The sequence below is a fragment of the Desmodus rotundus genome, chromosome 6 (assembly GCF_022682495.2).
Source record: "Desmodus rotundus isolate HL8 chromosome 6, HLdesRot8A.1, whole genome shotgun sequence".
In the NCBI taxonomy this organism is placed as follows: Eukaryota; Metazoa; Chordata; class Mammalia; order Chiroptera; family Phyllostomidae; genus Desmodus; species Desmodus rotundus.
Window position 1 is genome coordinate 116,031,298 of NC_071392.1, and position 21,094 is coordinate 116,052,391.

General features: G+C 38.7%; 1 protein-coding gene across 3 annotated transcripts in view; it reads left to right on the top strand.

The window, feature by feature from the left end:
* The first annotated feature begins 4,719 nt into the window (after window positions 1–4,719).
* The window catches only part of RAD21L1 (RAD21 cohesin complex component like 1), a 28,058-nt gene continuing 11,683 nt past the window's right edge, over window positions 4,720–21,094 (top strand). Inside the window, exons 1-11 of one of the 3 annotated variants that reach the window (XM_024559876.2) lie at window positions 4,720–4,865; window positions 6,596–6,725; window positions 8,256–8,349; window positions 10,047–10,153; window positions 11,942–12,112; window positions 13,218–13,313; window positions 14,283–14,393; window positions 16,330–16,556; window positions 16,794–16,893; window positions 17,714–17,844; window positions 20,632–20,718. In XM_024559876.2, coding sequence (XP_024415644.1) covers window positions 4,722–4,865; window positions 6,596–6,725; window positions 8,256–8,349; window positions 10,047–10,153; window positions 11,942–12,112; window positions 13,218–13,313; window positions 14,283–14,393; window positions 16,330–16,556; window positions 16,794–16,893; window positions 17,714–17,844; window positions 20,632–20,718 — 1,398 coding nt within the window. In that variant the 5' untranslated portion in view covers window positions 4,720–4,721. Of the gene's footprint in view, window positions 4,866–6,595; window positions 6,726–8,255; window positions 8,350–10,046; window positions 10,154–11,941; window positions 12,113–13,217; window positions 13,314–14,282; window positions 14,394–16,329; window positions 16,557–16,793; window positions 16,894–17,713; window positions 17,845–20,631; window positions 20,719–21,094 lie in introns of those variants that run through there. The other 2 variants (XM_045194856.2, XM_045194857.2) reach the window with 2 other exon arrangements.

Below are 21,094 nucleotides of genomic sequence, written 5' to 3' on the forward strand. Positions count from 1 at the left end.
AAATTATACCGATTTTTTTTGGTCAGATCAGCAAAACATATATTTTTGGGTGCGCTGCAGAATTTTAGTAATTAGTTTATGTGTGCCATGTGATGAAAAAGGTTGAAAAACATTGCATTAGATTATCCAACAATCCAAGTCCATTCATTACTTTGATTTGAAAGTTATGAGTATGATCTGGAAGCACCAGACATCACTAGGGCAGAAATGACAAGTAAGGATGACCCAATAGAATGAGATCATAAAACAGTAACTTCCCACTCGCTGTTTATAGTACGGTCACATATTTGCCACACAGCCTACAAACACAGGACTCTGATTTCTCTCGTTCGTGCAATTCCTTCTACAAAGGAAGAAAAAAGCGTGCAGGGCACATTTAATTGTATATGCTGTTCTACCAAATGTATTTCTGATAGGAAAGAACTTCCGCTTTAACTAAGCTTTACTGAGAAACAAATTCTCTGCTTATTGTTTAAGATGTCTGACGACTGGGAGAATTTTCCATAGACCAGCTTCTGGCTCTGCATATTTCACATCTCGTTTCCAACCCACTATGTACACACTCCTGATGCTAGGCACTAATACAAAGAATGGCCCTGTACCTTCATGTCACAGTGCAGCGTGAGATGGCACTGTGGGCAGCAACTCCTACACTGAGAGGGACAGCAATGACATTGCTACAGATGAAAGTGACTGAACCATATAAATGGATCCCTCTTGTCTTCATCTTTTGGGCTGCTATAGCAAGCTACCATAGACTGGGTGGCTTGAACAACCAACATTTCTTTCTCACAGTTATGAGTCTGGGAAATCCAAGATCAAGGTGCTGGCATATTCAGTGTCTGGTGAGGACCTACCTTCTATATTCAGTGTCCGGTGAGGACCTACCTTCTGGTTCACAAATGGCTCTTTCCTGCTGTGTCCTCACGAGACAGAAGTGGCAAGGGAATTCTCAGGGGTCTCTTTTATAAGGGTACTAATCCCATTCACTAGAGTTCCACTCTGATGACCTAATCACCTCGCAAAGGCCACCTTCTGATTTCATCACATTGGCGGGTTAGGATTTCAACCTATGAGTTTTGGGGGGGACACATTCAGTTCAAAATATCTCTGAACCTAAATGAAATGTATACCTAACTCACTCTGCCTTGCCTGGATCCTTAGGTCTTCCCTTGCCACCACCTACATAGCCTGACAGAGGGAGAGTTGGAGTGGAAAGAGATACTGATCTTAAAGGATTACAGTTAAATATCTTACTTCTGCCACATTTACAAAAACATATGCCCAAGTGAACACAGACTATGTTTCCTCCAGGGCCTTGGAGGGGCCAATGCAAGCAAGGGCCCTGAAACTGAAGATTCATTGTTGTCAGGGGAAATCCACCCATCTGGAATGAAGCTAGAATAGTAAGTATGGGGTGGACCATAAGTAGTTGTTAGAGGGAGTTTGGGTTTTATTCTAAGAGCAACAGGAAAACTACAAGGGCTTTAAAGGGGGAGGTCAGGGGGTAATGTGATTTGATTTATGTTTTTCAAAGGCCCTTCTGGCTTCAGTGTGAACAATGGGCTTAAGGGAAGCAAGTGACATGAAAGGAGACTGCTGAGGGAGCTGTTGGAGCTTTTTCAGGAGAGCAGTGGCTTAGACAAGGGTTGAATGAATAGATAGCAAGAAGTGAATAAAGTCATATCTGAAGGTGGAGTGATGATGGGCTTGCTGATGGATTGACATTAAGGTAGAACCAAGGCTGGCATCAAGGCTGTCTCTCACACACCTGCTTGAGTGGTCGCTAGGACACTGTTCCCTGAGGTGGGGAAGTGGGAAATGGGAGCCACCCCGGAGTTTGAGTCCTGTCTCTACCATTCCCAGCTATGTAACCCTACTCAGGTTGCTTCTCCTCTCTGGGCCATGTCCTCGATGCAAAAGCGGCACTACCTTGTGAGGGTGTTTAAGAGTGAACGAGACAACCAATCAGCAAGGAGCCTGAGACCTTATCAATAACCTACATATTAGATGGCATTGCTGTTCCAAGATTTATTAGTACTCACCATGAAGCTTAAGGGAGGAAGCCAACCTAGGATCTTCATGCTCTAGTATGATTTTTCTTACGTTCTAGCAATTGGCTTTGGCTATTGAAAGCTGTGATATTCCAGGCAGAAATATATTTTCTCTCCCCAGAGGGTGTATCAATGTGAATAATCTTTTTAATAACTACAGTAATAACAGATAGTATTTATTAAGTATTTATTATTGCTAGGCTCTTTATGTGCTTCATCTCATTTATGTTTTACAGTACATAGGCACAGATACTTTTATTATCATCATTTCTAGTTTTTAGATGAGAAAAACTGAGGTTCAAGGGATTACATAACTTCTCCAGGGAGCCCCTTAGCCAGTAAGTGGAAGAGATGCGACTCCATCCTAGGGATGTTCAGAGACCAGAGAGAAGGGTCTGACATTCCCACCTTTCACAGTTTTTCTGTAGGGCTTGGGCCCCACCCCTGACATCCCCCTGCACCAGTGAGGTCCAAGGTCGCAGTGCCTCGCCCCGCGTCCTGGGCCTACTGCCCCGCCCTTAGCCCCACCCAACCCTTGAGGACCCGCCCCATCCCCTGAAGCCCCGCCTCTAGCCTTGCGCTGCCATCGCCCTCGCCCCGCCCATTCCCTGCCACTCCGCCCACTCGCCCCGCCCTGGTCCTTGCCCGCCCCGCCCCGCACTGGCTGACGCCCCGCCCCTGTGGAAGCGAAGCTCTCCGAGTCTACGCGCAGAGCCCGCCAGGTCTGCGGGACGCAGTCCTGACACGAGCGCGCTTCACCTCAGCTCCTGCGCTTAAAGTAGGGCTCAGCCTGAGGGGCCGGGCGGGACCTGGAGGCTGAAAGCCCGCTGAGCGACAGAGCCCGCAGCACCCCGCCTCCATGCACGCGCCCTGGCTATCTCCTCACTGGCGCGAGCCCGGGCGCCCCCGCCTGAGGGAGAAAGTCCCAGGGCTGGAGGCGCGGACGGGTTCTCCCCGCTACACGAAAGTGGGACGGGGCGGGGGGGGGGGGGGGGGGGGGGTGTGGTCCGGCGTGCAGTCGCTGCTCCTGGAGCACCCGGCCTTGAACTCCAGGATGCGTCTGTGGGGGGAGCTCTGGGCGTCCCCGCCCTGGACGCCGGCGCCCCGGGCCCTTCCTTTTCCTCGCCCCTCTCCCCGACCCCCTGCGTTCCCCCGCCCCGAGGCAGCGCCCCCTCCCAATTGGCTCTTCCGCGGGCGTCCCCGGCTCCCCTCGCGCACCGCGCTCCCCTCCGTCCCCGGGGCTCTACCGGAGCCAGCCTGTCCCCGGGCTCCCAGGTCCGTGCGATGGCGTCAGCCTTGCTTCGCGCCCAGCAAATTCCGTCACGACGACGGCCCCTTCGGGGCGTTGGGGGTTTTGGGGGGGGAGGTTGTTCGGGAGGGAGGTGCTCAAGAAAAATCAATGTCTCCGGAATATTAAACTACAGGTGTTTTTTTTTTTTCTTCTTCTTAAAGTACATTAGTAAGCATACGACTGGGAGCAGTTTTAAAAGGTGAACTGGAATGTACTCCGGGAGACCGAGCACACAGAGTAGAAAGGGGGAAGGGGAACGACGCAGACTCGGGCCGTGAGCATTAAAACCTCTCGCCGCCCGCGGGGGAGTGCGGTTTGGGAGGCCGTGTGACCTTTCTTCGGGGCCCAATCGTTTGATTCTTGGTGTGCAAATGGGCATTGATCAAAGCTCAGCTGAATTTTTAATTCGGTGACTGATGCTGTTTCTGTGTTCATTTGGGCTCAATTTGCTCTTTTCTCAGAACTTCAGAAAAGAAACAAAAAGAAGCTTTTATAGTGGCTGCTTGAGGTCACGTCTGTGAGAAATAAATTAATTGGATTCTCCTCTAGAAGTCAGCCGAAGTAGTGTACCATCCCTTAATAATGGGACCTTACGATGTTACGGACAGTAGTGCAATTTGTAGAATTACGCATAAATTCTTTGTTTTTGCTTCAAGTGGTTTCCTTTTACCACTCTTACGTCAAAACATTTTAATTTGATTCTTGTTTCCTCTCGTGCCTTCTTATTCTGTTCTTACATTTTCTTGTTTTATTTTAACTTCAAAAAATAATACATTATTGATTTATTACAATTAATGTACATTAATACATTATTGGTTTATTGATAATAAACCAGAGCATCTTAAAGAGAACAAAGAAATTCAACTCCTGGATATAAATCAATGATCCAACACTTCTCAAATTCTTAAGTTTTAGGGAAAAAAGGAGACCTGGGTTCCCTTAGTTTGGTCTACCTCTTCCAATTCATTGGGTTTTTTTCCCCCGTTTCCATCCCCTATTTTTTTCCAGCCTTTCTCCTCTATTTAGTTGACTATATTCATATAAGAGAACTCAAACTCCTTACAGGACAAAATAAGTAAAATGTAAAAAATGATCGGTGACCAGGATACATTTAAACCAGGTGTGAGTCACAATCTAATAGAGCTCTGTAACTAGTTTATTATTTTGTGTTTTAACTAATGGTTCCTTCTTTACAAAAAAATAATTTAAATTCAATAATGCTTTTTACTGGAAGATAATCTGAGTGTTGTTATAGAATTAATGAACAATATTTTTGCTTGCTGAAAATTAGCACTAAAAAGTTTTTGTAATCAAATTTTAATTATCTTTTAATGTTCTCTCTAGTTCCTTAAGTACAACTAAGGAATACAGGCAATATGTTCTACACACATGTGCTTATGAGTAAGAGAGGGCCGTTGGCCAAAATCTGGCTTGCAGCTCACTGGGAGAAGAAGCTCACGAAGGCCCACGTATCTGAATGTAATCTAGAGATAACCATTGAAAAAATTATTTCACCGAAGGTATGCTATTGATTAACTTGTAGTACGTATTTGCCATGACTTATGGAAAGGAAAGGAATTAAAGTACACTGCATCGTGAAATACATTTCCAAGGATGTTTTACCTCTCACATGGTCTTCAGTCATTTAGCTTCTATAGAATTTACTATCTGAATATATACATATGTTGGTTTCTGTTAATAATTAACTGTTGTGTGTTTGTCATAAATAGAGTGGACGCTAAAGGATAAAGACCATATTTTATACATATTTTGTAATCCTTTGTTATTCCCTATCAAATTATTATATACGTAGTAGTATCACATAAGTATTTATTAGAAAAACAATGAGTGAATAAATAGGGAAGTAGAAGAAAAAGGAGGATCGTGTATAAATGAAAATATATATGAAAATACTTCATAAACAATAAGATGTTATGTTCATTATAAAAGTATAACAAGCTATTAGAATTTACCTTAAAATATTCTTTTAATATTTTATAAGTTAAGTATTTTTCTGCTTGAGAGAAGGATGCATTATAATTGAAAGCCAACCATGTGTAAGGCGCTAGACTAGACTTTATTATGTTCATTAGTCTTTTTAATCTTCACAACAATCCTGTGTGATGGGCTTCTTTTGCCTCCATGATGTGTGGTAGTTAAGAGTATGAATTTCTGAGTTTGTCAAGTTTAAATTGAATTCCTGCTCCATCACTTAATATTTGTATTAGTTTGGGCATACTACTTAACATCTGAGTCTCAGTTTTTTCTCCTGTAAATAGATGTTGTTGTCAAAATTAAATAAATGAATGAATCAAAAGCCCTGAGGGCAATGCCTATCACAGAATAAATAAATAATAAATTATAGCCATTGTTAATAATCAAAGTTCAGGAACGTCAAATGACCCAGCCTCAGCAACTGAGCCAAGGCTTGAACCCAACTCTGCTTGACCTGGGACTTTTATTCTTCCCATAAAGCCAATAATAATAGCACACGTCACTTAAATATCACATTAAATTATCTTCATTGAAGAAAGTAACTACTGGGTTGGCCAAAAAGTCCATTTAGTTTTTTTCCGTAAAATAAAAGACGCATTTTTCATTTTCACCAATAACTTTATTGATTTGGGTATTTTGAGTATGTTGGCTTATTTCCCACTATTGGCTTCTAGTGCGTAGAGGCCAGGGGTGCTGCTAAACATCTTCCAGTGCATAAGACAGCCCCACAGCAAAGAATTATTTGGCCAAAATGTCAATACTACCAAGAAACCTCACAAACCACTTTTGACACATTTGATCAGTCACAGCACCTTCTCCACACACTGCACCAATCTTTTTTTGTGTTTCAGTTCTGTTTTTACCTGTCTTGAAATAATAAAGCATAACATGCCAAAATGTTGCGTATTTTCTTCCATCTTCAATATTAAAATGGCTGCACAAAAATTCAATTTTGATACATTTTTTAAATGCACGCTGATATGACAGCTATCACTATACAATCGAACAAAATTGTTCTGAATGAAGTTCAAGACAACTAAACACTACTAGAGACATCGTATAGCAAACGTAAATGAACTTCTTGGCCAACCCAATATTTTACAAGCTGAGGTAAAAGTTAAGTGATTCACTTTAAATAAGAATACAAAATATCTGCTTTTTAAAGAGGAGGAGTTCTTATGATTTTGTAATTTTCAAAGAACAGGGTTTATGAGTCTAATCTTTAATATTCTAATACTTTAAAAATTATTGAAAGGTGAAAATTGCACTTCGAACTTCAGGACACCTTCTTTTGGGAGTTGTTCGAATCTATAATAGGAAGGCAAAATATCTTTTGGCAGATTGCAGTGAAGCATTGCTTAAAATGAAGATGACATTCCGCCCAGGTATATGTGCATATTGATTTGTCTCATTTGTCTCGGTTCCCTTTTGCGTTTTTATTTTGGGCGGGCTTTTTTAGTTGACAACCCTCTATAATTCCAGGGTGAGTAGAGTGAAAGTAATCTTTCTTTTGACTGAATCCAAGTTAAGTTCTTTCCTTCTCCTTTCCCTGTGTTTACAGGGAAAGCTGAGGCTTTCAAAAACTTGTAACGTTTCTGCACGTTTACCTAACGAAATATACTTAAAGCTACCACACTTATGCAACAGACTCCAACATTCAGTTTTAATGTGTTATGTTGTTTGCAATGTCTGTTTTTGCCTTTTGAGATAAACTGGAACTAATGCGACTAACAAAACCTACATATCAGTAATTGTTTTCAGAATTCTCAAGACTCCTTAAGTAGCGTGCTAGTGATAAAATGTAAAAAAACTCTAGACATCCCAAAGTGCTCGAGATTTACATATAATATAAATATAATGCCTTTAAATTTAACTTTAAGACATTCATCATTTTCCATCTTGCATTATGGTTATTTAGGTATAGGCTTGCCTCTCACACTGGCCTATAAGCTCCTTGAAGGCAATATGTTGGCATTTATTTTCTGAATTTCTTATAGCGCTTTTCTCAGTGCATTGCATACTCAGTGCATACTATTTCCTCAGTTAATATTTGTTGAATTAGGATTGACAGGGTTTTCTCTTTATTTAAAATATTTGTATAATCTCTATGTAAATTTATAATAATATCAAATATGGTTCATTTGTTCATTATTTCACTCATCTATTTCACAAATGTTTATTGACCTCATACTTCATTGAAACTCTATGCTAGGTGCTGGGATACAAGGACAAACAAGACAAATAAGGTCCTTTGTGGTCTGGTGAGAAAATCAGATAATGGAGACTTTTTTTTTAAGGGTTAGAGTAATTATAGATTGTGATTGTGCTGTGAAGAAATATAAAAAGGATGCTACAACAGAAAATAACAGCAAACTTTATTTTAGTTAGTCTAGCAATGGTTGGGGGGAGGAGGAACCTTTCTGAGAAGATAGAATTTAGCTCAGACTCGAAGAATGAGAAATGTCCTGAGGGAATAGCATTCTGGGCAGAGGGAACTGCAAGAGCAAAGGTCTTGAGGTTAAAAAGTGCTTAACTTGTTCAGGGAACAAAAAGACCAGTATGGCTGGAGTATAGTGGGTGAGGAGAAGAGCGTCCTTAGATGATGCCGATAGGTTTGTAGGGCTGCAGAGGCCCTGATTAGAAATTGGGATTCTATTTAAATGCACCGGGGAAGTCACTGAATCATTTTAAGCGTGGGAGTGATCTGATCTGCTTTCGTATTTAAAATACCACGCTGGCTGCTGTGTGGAGAATGGACTAAAGAGGGGCAGGAGTGACTACAGGGAAACCAGTTAGGGGACTAAGCAGTAGTCCCGTGAGAGAAAGCCTCACCTAAATAAAAGAGATTTATTTGGGAATTTCTTATTTTACAGAGCATCATTGCTTATTGAATGGGACCTTTTTATTCTTTTCAGGACTAGTTGACCTTCCAAAAGAGAATTTTGAAGCAACTTACAGTGCTATCACACTACCAGAAGAATTTCACGATTTTGAAATCCAGAATGTGAAGTAAACTGTTTTATTTATTTTCCTTCAGTTTCTTTCCTGATACTGTATTGTTTTCATCTTCAGATTTCATGAATGCAGATGCAATGTAGTTAACAACTGAAGTAAACATGCAATTGACAGAGCCTTAAATTGAGTGTGAAATTTCAAAGTACACCAAAATGTGTCATTATATTTGCTAAATGCAGTCAATAATTGTTGAGTGCCTTCCATGTGCCAGACGCTGTTCTAGGTATTGAAGAGAGAGCAGTGAATAAAACACAGCTCCTGCTGGGATGGATCAAACATTTAGTTGGAGTAGAGAGACCATAAATAAATAACCATACTTTATGACAGGAGATGATCATCATTATGAAGAGAACTAGAATATAAAATAAAATAAATAATAGAATGGTCAAGCAAGGCTTTTCTGATAAGGTCAGAGCAGAAACCTGCAGGAGGTAGAGGAACAAATCTTTCAATAATGTGAGGAAGAAGGATTTGTGTAGAGCAAGTGAATGGCGCTAAGGCCCGGTACACTGGACATTTTCAAGGAACAGCAAGGAGGCAAGGAGACTGCAGTGGACTGAACGAGGGTCTGGGTGGTAAGAAATGAGGTCAGAGAGGCAGCCAGGAATGCAGATGTAGGGTGTTGTAGGCTACAGGAAGGACTTTATTTTACTGGGGAGCACAGGAGGGTTTTGATTGGAGAGTGACTCGATGAATTTGACTCGATGTCCACGTGCTCCTTTTGGCTACGTACTATACTATAAGGGGAAAAGAGGGGAAGCAGGGAGCCTGTGAGACGATTATTGCAGTAAGAAGTCCAGGTAAGATATGACAGTATATGTCATCGGTTCTCAATCTTCATTTTATTAAAATGGTAACAGTCAAATTATGAATCTGTTTTGAAGTCAGAGCCAACAGAATTTGCTGACTGGATATGGCTTTAAGAGAAGGAGAGAAGTGAAGGATGACTATAGGATTTTTGGCATAAGAATGGAGTCATCAGTTAATGATATTAGGGTAACTACAGAATGGCAGGTTTAAGAGGGGCAGGATGAAGGAATTAAATTAGGTTTTGGACATAAGTTCTGTGGTGATTGTTATACATCCAAGGGGAGTGTGTAGGTAGTTGAATACCTGGGTATAAGATTCAGGAACGAGGTCCGGATGGGATATGTAAACTTGGGAGTTGTGAGACAGAGATGGAACTTCAACCATGAATCATAGGAGATCCCCAAGGGAGTAAGCGTAGCTTGAACATGGAGAGAGGGAGTAAGGGAGAGAATGAGATTGAGACCTGAGGACTGAGTGTTATTGGGTCGTTCCTAGTAGTTAATAGTCTGGGAGATGAGAAAGGACTAATAAAGGAAATAGAAAAAGAGCAGCCAATGAGGTAGAAAGAAAATCAAGACAGAGTGGTATTCCAGAGGCCAAAAGTAGAAAGTATTCCATAAGGAAGGAAGTTAACATCTATTTCAAATGCTATTGGTTAGGGTAAATAAGAGGGCTGAGAGTTGACTGTTGGATTTGACAACCTGGAGATCATATGCATGTACAAGAAATTAGTATTTATAAATAATACTGTTGAGAAAATAAAAATCTTTATGTTTATAATAAAACATGTATTTTTGTTTTAGGGGCTTTTGTTGTTCTGCAGTATAACTACAACACATGTTGTGTTCACATGCTTTCCTCAATCTTATATTTCTCCGTAGTGCTATTAATGTTTTAGAAAAATTTGCTCAGAACCAAAGCAGACCAGAAGAAATCACGCTTAAAGACTATTATCACAATGATCTACTTTTCCAAGCTGTGAGCTTTGGTGAGAATATTTGGGAAATCAAAATTGTATCAGAACCAGTTATATTTGCATTTTTATATTGAAATGATGCCAATAGAAACAGCTATTTCTCTGCCAGTAGAAATATCTTTAGAATGAATCTTCTGATGTATAAATGTAACCCTCCAACAATTTTATCCTTGCCTTTTTCTAGTACATGTGGGAAGAACATGTTCTTAGTAGACCAACAGACCTGGGTCTGAAGCTGGCCTTTCTCTGTTTACTTGCTGTGTGATCCTGGTTCAATTACCTAACTTCTCTGAGCCTTACTGCCCTATTCCTTACCGCTTTACTCCCCTATATTGGGATACTACTAGCAACATCACAGTGTTATTTTCATTACACCCTCCTTTAAGCTTTTCTACCAGTGAGTAATTTTTCTCTTCAAAAACTAAATGAAACCTAATGTCCTTCAAGAACTGTTTAATATGAATCCATCCTATTGTGGATATCAATATAAGATTGAAGGCAATGATTATTTCATTAATTGTTTTGCATAATCTCAGGTTCTTGTGATGCTCAGTGCTAAGAATGTAGTGTCTCTTCATAAATGTTATCTTATTGACAAGCCTTTTCTTTTGGCAGCTGTCAAGCTGTGCCTGGAACAAGCAGACATCTTTTTAGTTCTTTTTGAAAAGTCAATCTTTTCTTTTAAGCAAATGTTTAGTCCAGGCCAGTGAAGGTTGCCTTTTTAAATTCTTACTTTCTAGAAGAGGTGTGCCTATAGAAGAACTTTCAATATGAGTGATACTTCATTATTTTCTTTACTGAATAGCACTTACGGGGGTTGTCAGAGGGCAGGCAGGAAAGACCAAACTCTGACCCTCTGGGATTTCAGACTCCTGGGCCTAGAGATTCAAACCCAAGGAAGGGAAAGAACACGCGCTCTTAGCTAATCTTAAAGCAGGCCAGTCTGAAGTAAGGAGTTTATTTTATCTGCTGCTGTAAGTATCTTAGGAGTTTTCTGTCGTAAATCTCCATTTGGCAAACTATTTTACCAGTTAACCATCCTAACACTGATGTCTCTGCTGGGTTCAGATCCTGGCTCTTTGCCATTTATTAGAGTGTGACTGTGCGCACATTACAAAATTATTCTGTGGACGTGTTTCCTTGTCTGTACGATGAGGATTGTAATAGTATTTCTATTGCATACTCTAACGCACAGAGTAAGCACTCACTTAGCGCTAGTTGACTAGTTTTTGTCTTTTTAATGGCTGTATCTTCAGTCCCTAGCATGTTGCCTATAACCCAGTCATTCAATGAATATTTATTGAACAAATGTTGTAAGCCCATTCTTTAATATTTTACCCACATTTCCATTGCTAAGAAGGCAGATATGTTCCTTATTTTCCAAAGCCCCATTGTGGATAAACAGCACAGCAATTATCCTTGCAATAGTATGAAATCATACTTGTTCAAGCAGAACATGACCTACCTGAAGTAGAAGAATCATTCCACTGCCAGTAATAGCCTGGGAAATTGTTAAACTGTACCACAACTAGAAACTCCATTCCTGAATAGAATAGAAACTCTATTCTGATGTTTTGGCTTTTTTTTTATTGTATTAGAAAAAGTGTTAGACTAGAAATCTAGTATTCACTGATTAACTGAGTGACTTTAGTTTAATAATTCAAATCCATTTTTTAGCTCTCATTTTCCTTATATGTAAAATGGGGGGGAGCTATATAAGATGATATCTGAATTTCCTTCTAACCGTAAAATTCTGTGTTTTTCTGACTAACTCAGTATTAATGATATATATTTACTTAGGAGAGGAACCTGAAATTCTCAGAAGCCATAGCTTCTTTGATGACAACATATTGCTGAATTCCAGTGGTGCTATAGTTGAAGATAGTTCTGGAAGCCTCAATGGAGAAAAATTTCTGCTGCATGACAGTGGGGATGGATTTGGTGATGAAGGGGCTACAGGAGAAATGATTGGTACGCTGTCTGGTTCTATAGAAATTGGGTATTTATTTCTATGAAATTACTATAGTGTATTAGTAGATATGTTAGATCAAGCTAAAACAATAAGGCATGTTTCTACCATAAATCAACCCACCGTTTATGCAAGTTTTCAAAGTGTGTAGGATATTTAATCATTTAAGCTAGGTCTAAGTAAATAGCCATCTGTTTAAATACATTTTTTATAAAGATTGTGAAATACCGAATTGTTTTTAGTTTTAAAAATTTCTAATTTTTAGAAGGGAAATAATGAGGTTAGTATATTCCTCACAAAATATACTAGATTATATACCAAAAAAATTTGTTTTCTTTAACAGAAATTATAGAAGAGCTATTCTAAAGGATCTCTCCAACATTTTATATTTTTCATTTTATTTTTATATTATATTAATCATAGTAGTGTAGGCAAAAACTAGGAAATCCAAAGGTACATATTTTAAAGATATTGACTGCTACACATCACATCTTTTTTAAATTTTCTAGTTTGCGTTAAAAGGCTGGTTGCCCTGGCCAGGTAGCTCAGTTGGCTGGAGCATTGTCCTGATACACCAAGGCTGTGGGTGCTTCCCTGGTCAGGGCACATGCGAGAGTCCACCAACGCATGCCTAAATAAGTGGAACAACACAATCAATGTTCCTCTCGCCCCACCGCCTTCCTCTCTCAAACCAATAATTTTTTTTAAAAAGCTGGTTATGGCAAACTTCTGGAATTTTGGAACTCTGAAAACACAGTGGCTGTACCTCAGATCTCTACCAGAGGAGTGTGAACGCTTTCACTTCGTGATGGGAAACTAAGCGTGGCTGTGTAACAAGGCTGCTGTCTTGGTATCAGTTTAGAGTAAATGTTTTCTGAAATTAGACATCTAAAAATGGATGTTAATAAAGGAAAGAAAATTAAGGATATAAAATTATGTCATTCTTCATGAAATGTGATAGTCTATCCAACCAAATCTAATCAACTACGGTTCATTCATTTTTGTGTCCTTTCACAACTTCTTACATACAATAGTATCAGTCACAGTATAGCGAGCAAATGATAGATTCAGTTCTGTATGACAAATGTATTTGTTGTGTTTTTCAAGACAACCTGTTGCAAGATGATGAGAATATCCTATTAGAAGAAGTACATTTGAACAGAGAAATTTCCCTGCCTCCTAAACCTCCTGATAACATAGTGGGTATGTTGAAATTTTCCTTTGTGTAGAAAGTGAACAGTAACCGTTGGTAATATTGAAATTAAACCTCAGGTCTTCTGAGTCTATGTTGCATATAGTATATCAGAAGATAATAAAAAATGTCCCTCCAACGCTTAGCCTGACTCAAGGCTATGTAGGATAAGAAACTGGGCTTTGAGAAAGGTACAGTAATGGTTATTTAACCAGTACTGGGTTTATTTCATATGAGAGCATGTTTAAATACTCTGCCAAAATATTGTGCTTTTGAATCATTAAAATAACATATGTTACATGGTAAAACATTATTAATGTTTGACATAAAATGGTTATTTATTATATTAATGCCATATTAGTATGGTTTGATAACCTATATACAATTGGAGAGATATTATAAATGGGAGGCATATTTTCTACTTGAAATTTGTGTAAGGTACCACAAATGATTTGAGTTCTTTTAGTCTGATTTTTTTAAAGAATTAAAGGTATGATTAGCCTCATTTTGATTTTTTACTCTTTTTGATGTTACATTTGCTCTCTAACACATTGGTGAAAATTTAAAATGTGTAAAGAGATAGGCAATTAAAATTTAGTTACAGTTTTTTATGAGTCAACTAATAATTAAATGATTTAACGGAATACAAATGTTTTAGCAGACTATAATCAAATTTAAGCCAGTCGTCTATTATGGCTGACACCATGTTTTCACTTTGTGACAATAGTCACAGTCATATCTGAGTCCGGCCTTAGATGTCACATGTGCAAAAGACGGTAATGCTACTCGACTCGCCTCGATGCTGTGCGTCCCAGACCATGTAATAGCTGATCCCCCCAACTCTATGAAATACATCATTCTGAGAATTCACATGTGGCTCTACTTAGCAATATAAATCTTCAGTTAGTTTATCCTTCACTTAAATTATCATAGAGTCCTCTGGTTATTATTTTTATCATTTTTATGGTGATGCTGATGAGTAGAACCAGATAATCCAGAATGTATACATCTACTGGAAAATGAAAAAGTGTATGAAACCACATTATCAAATGAAGAGGAAGGATTTACCCTCGATCCAATTGATGCTTCAGGTAAGAGGCATTCATGTTTTTATTTTTATTTTTGACGCCTACTATCTTACTTACTGTGAGATATTTGAATAATCTATGAAATACTATAAAAGGTAGTCTATCTAGTAATAGCGTTTGTAATACAATAGGGGAAGAGTGTTAAGGAAATTTGAGGTGGTCTTTTCATTCTATTCAGTTCTGGTCAAAATATATTTCCAGTTTGGGAAACTGGAAAATTTTAAACTGAGTTCAGTAGTTATTGAGCCATTACTCTGTATCGAGCACAAATGAAGAAGACATAGTTCCTGCTTTTAATAAACTTAATATATGTATTAATATATATATTAATATGTATATTAATATATATAATGTACAGGGTCCAGCAGAAGTGACGCCATTGAGTGTGGTGGGGAGGGTACATGAATATCTCATATGAGATGGACAGCAATTTGAATATTTCACCTAAAATGTCATATGGTGTGCTCAGTTGTGATATTATTATGTTACAGAATTACATGCTTATGATTTTGTAATAAAAGATCTTTATGTAATAAAAAGGGGGATTATTTGTGCTGGACCCTGTATATTAACATATACTTATATACATAATATATAATATGTATTATATATATGCATATTTTTTATATATATACACACACACATACACAGACAAGAGCAGTCTGGTGACAGCCAGAGAGAAAGGGGGGCAGGGAGGTGGATGAGGGCAAAGTGGGGATAAACGGGGACAGAACAGACTTTACTTGGGGCAATGGGTGCATGATGCAGTGTGCAGATGATGTTTTGTTGAGTTGTACCCTTGAAACCTGTCTGGTTTTGTTAACCAATGTCACCTCCATAAACTCAATTAAAAAACCCCTCACAATCTGATCAGGAAATAAATAAATATGTAAATGAATATAAAATAAGGCAGAATAAAAGAATCAGAAGAGAGACACTATCTCTTCTAATATTTAACTCCAAGCATGTCTTTAGGAATAAACAGTAAATATGAATCTAATATACAACTACACTTCTAAAGAATGCACGAGTTTTAAGTAGTATAATTGATATGGATTTCAGTTTATAAATTCAGGCATGCAAGGACTAAAGCATTCAATTTTTTTTTCTTTACCAAATTCAACCTTGAGCCTCTATCCCACTGGGCTGGCAAGAATTTCAGCCTGCATAACTCCATTATCCTGCCCTAAGCCATGTAGTGTCAAAATTTGGGGGGCGTCTGTGGCAAGTGGAAGGGAACCTCTGGTCATCAGCCATACCGGTTTGTAATGCTCACTGTCCCAGCCTGCATAACCTCTGGGGTCATCACACAGCCAGCCCCTCTGGGATCTTATGTTCCCAGGATTTTACTGAGGCGCATCAACAAGCTGGTGCCTGTTCCTTCTGGCTCCTTCTGATCTCAGATCTTCTCCCAGTCTTGGAAATTTAACCCTCCCTCCCCTTTTGCATCTTTACTAAGGAAAAAAAATGACTTCTGCTTTCTACCTAGTAAAATTACCTACAGGCACGAAATCCCATGGGCTACCCACTTGGACTTTGTGTATGAATTTCAATGAGGGAGGGAAAAATACACAGGACAGATACAAATGATTGTTTCAAAAAGTTATTCTGTTATGTTGATAGTCAAAATCGAGTGACTTTCCTATCAATATACCCCAAGTTCCCCATTTCCTCAGTTGCCCACTAGGTAGGTCAACAGAGTCCCTCCTCAGAAACTTTGAGCAACACCTTCCAAAGTGTATGAAGTCTTGGCTTCTCAGACACTCTAGTTGTGCAAAAAACTTTGTAAAACATAATTTTCAGTAGAGAGAAGGGGATTATCTTCTCTGTGCAACTCTGTAGGTTGAATGGTGGGATATTCCTTTGATATGCAGTGCCTAGAATATCATTTGACAAAGTTGCACAACCAATCACATTTGTGCCTATTTCTTATATTTAGACATTGTTTGGAAGAGGAAAAGCAAAAAGAGGAAATTGCTCATAGATCCAGTCAAGGAGATCAGTAGCAAAATTATGCATAAACAACTTACTTCCTTTGCTGACACTCTCATGGTTCTGGAACTTGCACCGCCTACCCAAAGATTGATGATGTGGAAAAAGAGGGGAGGAGTGGATACACTTCTGTCAACTGCTACCCAGGATCTGACTCATAATGAACTGAAAATGGTAATAGTTTCCGTACTTTTACATGTGTGCAGTGTTTAGCTATAAATAAATAAATGCATATTTATACTCATATTTTTAAGAATTTAAACTTGTGAAAAAATACCCCCTTATTTTGAATGAATTTGCTGGATATGTGGGCATGAATTATAATTTCGACTTTTTAGCATATGTGCTTAATGTTTTATTGAATTGTTTTATTTGTGCAAAAACTAGAAACAAAAACGTATATTTTTGCAGTTGTTTACGAAATGCTTTCTATCCTCTGGCTTTAAACTTGGAAGAAAATTGATGCAGAAGGAATCAGTAAGTGAAGTAATGAGAGGTGGAGACATAGTAGGTAAGACACCCTAATTTTGTTGATTTTGAGGGATGTTGTAGAAACGAAAACTTTTCATTTTGCATTACAAAATGAGGATGGAATCTATTTTCATATTCCCAACTATAAATGCCACCTCTAGAAGAGTATTTGAATTTAAAAGAAATGTTATAGCATCATTGTATTTTTCTGCTTTGCAGATTAATTTTTGTCCACAAAGCCACATTAAAAAGATGGTTTATATACAATGGGCACCATGCTTAATCTCACGCTTTCCTACCTCCCACACCCCAAAGGCTGTATTCACAAACCTTCAACAAAGAAAATTTTTGTATCTAGTAAGATAATATTTCACTTAAAAACGACTAACATGAAAAGTCCTAGTGAATAAGAATAGCATTTAAACAATTCAGTTAACCAGAGACAGATATTTCCATATACCCAGAGGATACATGGGGTGTTAATAATGGCTGATTATTATTGTGACTGTCATAAAGGAGTAATAAAACCGACCTATGAGGTGAGTGAGCCTCTTCTTCCTGATCACCTTTCCTGCAATCATTAAAATCTGCTGAATGATATGCCAAGGTGGACTTGAACTACCCAAGTTGTCTTGCGAGTAAAGGTATGGGTGTGAGAGAGGTGGTGGAAGACGGGAAGTGGAGGTGACAGAGGCAGGTGTGGGAAATGGGAAGATAAATATGTCACTTGGGAGCCACAGAGAGTTTATATACCATTTGTGTAAATGGTTCCCATGTCAGAAGTTTTCTTCTGTAACAATCATATTCCAATTTAAGTTGAAAGATATTTTGGTGAAATCTTTACTTTCCTAATAATCCAGAGACCTCTATGATGAAAGATCCAAATTCCCAGCAAGAGTTAAGCCAACCCAAAACTTGGAAGGATGTGATTAATGGATCAAATTGTAGCTCTGTAAATCATGAGGATACCAATAAAAATATTAATTCTGAGGTAAGTTAACCAAAAAGAATAATCAAAATCTTGTTATTTTTCTGACACAGATATAGTGAAGGAATGTTGAGACTCTGATTAGTATCGTCTTACATTTTTATAACTTATCTCATATCATCCTATAATTTCTTTAGTAGGTAGCAATACTACAGGATAAAACATTATTTTCATCTGCGGAACAATATTTTCTGGAACTTTAGGGTAGTAACTCACAAGACAAGTAGTTTCATACTGAAATGATATTTTGCTCAGTACATTAAATAAGTGATTGTACCTGAATCTGGTTATATGCTGAGGATACTCCTAGGCCCCACATTTAATATGTCATGGAGTCATAGGACTCTAGACAATACACCTATGTTTTGATTTTGATCATAAATTCACCCTTCCCAGCTCTAAGAATAGTATGTTTTAGTGTTGGGAACCGCCCTGCCTAGTTTCAGAAGCTGTAACCCCCCATGGCTAAGGCTAAGTAAAAAGACCTTGGGACCATAAGCCACTAAGGAGACAAAGCTTATCTTCCCGGTTGTGCTGCTGCCTCTGCCCCCTTTACTTCACCCTGCTTGGCCCTGGGAGGATGACTGGTTAGCCGATGACGGTAAGACTCCTCAAGGGAGGGACGACCTAAGACAGGTATGGTCACGATGGGGCCATCAGGGAAGGACTTGGGGGGCTATAGAAAAAGGGGGTGATGGACCTTCACCGCTCAACTTTGACATAGCCTGAGTCCTCATTCTGTCTGCAAGAAGTCTCCTAATGTCTTGGCTGCCTTACTTTCCCCCACTCTGACCTAAGCCTGAAACAATGTCAGAGGGGAGTGCAGCCCTGGGCAGGAACAGGCGGTTCCCCTGAGTAATCAGACCTAAGAAAGAATGCATAAAATCCTGTGAAACCTGCTTTGCTAAGAATGCCCAAATTTTCTGATAAGGGTCCAAGCATAAAATGAGTTTGTTTCCCAAAGTTTTATGGCCCTTTAGCTAACTGACCCTGACTCAGAATAAGCCCTTGTAGTTCTTTGAATGTTATCTATTGTTTGATCATTACTGCCTGACAATGACTGATGAGCTTTACCTGTATACCTGTGCAAGTTGAACCCAGTAAACGCCCATTGAGGAAGAGGCTCCTGGCCCTTCTTTGAGAGACTGGCCACCTTTCCTCCCCAGGCGGATCATGTCTTGGTAGACTTATTCTCATCCATGGCGGGCGGAGCCCCCCCACATTTTAGACCTACCAGTTACCTCAGTCTTGAATCTAAAACTATCTAAAGATCCATGACCAAAACTAAATTTTTTTAATAATTTTTATTTGAAGACATAACTCTTATTTGAAAAACATAGTTATTTGAAAACATACTTGGAAACAATTTACTTTATAATATTTTCTCAATTGTCACTTTATTGATTGTACAAATGTAAATATTATAGCCATACCAGATAAAAATAAACCAGCGCTTTTCTAGTCTGTTCCATCATCACTGTGCTTTGATAACCACTCAGGGAATTCAAAGTCAGTCCACACTGAAACCGAATGCCCTTGGAGGGAAAGACAACTTCATAATGCATTAAAAGAGAATGTGCTTTACTAAATATTTCATAACATGCTAGATATTGAGATGCTGGGTTGCCAGTACTACTGTCTTCTTTATCTGAGCTTGGGCATTTCTTAGAGTGCAACTACTGAAAATTATGATTAAGTGAGCTTGTTTAGTTTATTACTTTTTAACATATTAACAAAATTGGGTTTTCCCAGGTGCTTGAAGTTTGATTGATGCACTTGTTCCTTTGAACCTTTTGCTCCTTTATCCTGTGCTTACGCTTTAACCTTCAATTCCACTCTTCTTCTGCTTCCAAAAATGGTGAACAGATGTGAAATATAGTCAGTAATGGGAGCACAATCAGTTTGGCGGGGCAGGAAAAACTGATTCTGATTTAGCATTTTCATCTCTTCATAAAAGAGAATTTTTATGTAAAGTAACTGCAAAATTGAGAGTATCTAAAGTGTAGAATATTCATAGAAATTAAAAGAGAAAAACATGATTTCTCACAAATATGTATATTAAAGAATAAAATGCAACTCCTTATATTCACTAAAGTTTTAAAAGCTGAAGTGGAAAATCAAGTAAACTGTTGTAGGAAGCGTCTAACTTAATCAAGATCAGAGATGACAGCTGGGGAAGGAAGCTTGGAGACGGGGTGAGGATGAAAAGGGGGCTGACAGCTTCTATAGCAATGAAAAAGGGAGAGGGTGGGGAATGGAGAATTCCTGGCTGTCTTTTCTTCCTTCTCCCTTTATGTCTTTGCTCCGCTGCCAGGTACAGTTTTTCTTCCCTTTTGCCAGTGGCAAGAATCCTGTCATGGCCGTAGGTAGGGATATTAATATCCCTTTCTTTGTATCACTCCCTCTGTCTGCAGATCTCCTTCTTCTGCCACCTGGTACTGGCATGAGAATAGAGGTAGGGAACTGGGGCTAGATAAAATGCTTCAAAGGAAAGTGGCCTCAGCCACATAGCAGCAGAGACTTTTGATATGAGATCTGCAGAGGCAAGAGAAACAGGAGGGACAAGGATAGGAAGCAAGCGGGGAAGGGGCATGCAAATTCTTCATTTGTAGGAGACATATGGAAAACAGGAATATTTAAGTCAGAGGCTGCCTGCCTGGGATATAGTACTTTAAATTAGTTTTATAAATGAGAGTGCATGTGATTAAAGCATTTATCAAAATGAGATTGTTCCTGTGATGACTACTACTACTGTGTTAACTTACCTATTTTTTTTCTAATTTGCTTTAGCAGGATATTGTTTCTTTGGCTGCTGAGGAATCCCCTTTAGTGAATGTTACCTCTGCACAAGAAATTGAAAATTGTCCAGTTGAATTGGCAAGTATATGTATAGCCTTGGAAATGTTTTTAAAAACTTTGTTCCTAAATGTTTAACACTTCTTTACCTAAACATTGGTTTTCAGAGCTGTCATGTTATTTTTTTAATTATAATTTATATTAGTGATCTCAACAAAGATGTGTATGAATGGTTTGATAATACATATTCAGAATGACTTTGACTTTTTATTTTGAAACTTTAAATAATTTTAAAGGGAAGAGATTTTTATGCTTATCAAAAGTAGTCACAGATTTAAAATGTTGAGAATCACTGTTTTAAGTTACTGTTGTAACATCTCTAGAGAAACAGAGCTATATTAGGGGTATGGCCTAGGGCACTGGAAATTTTACTTTAGAGGGCTTCCAGTCAAGATGG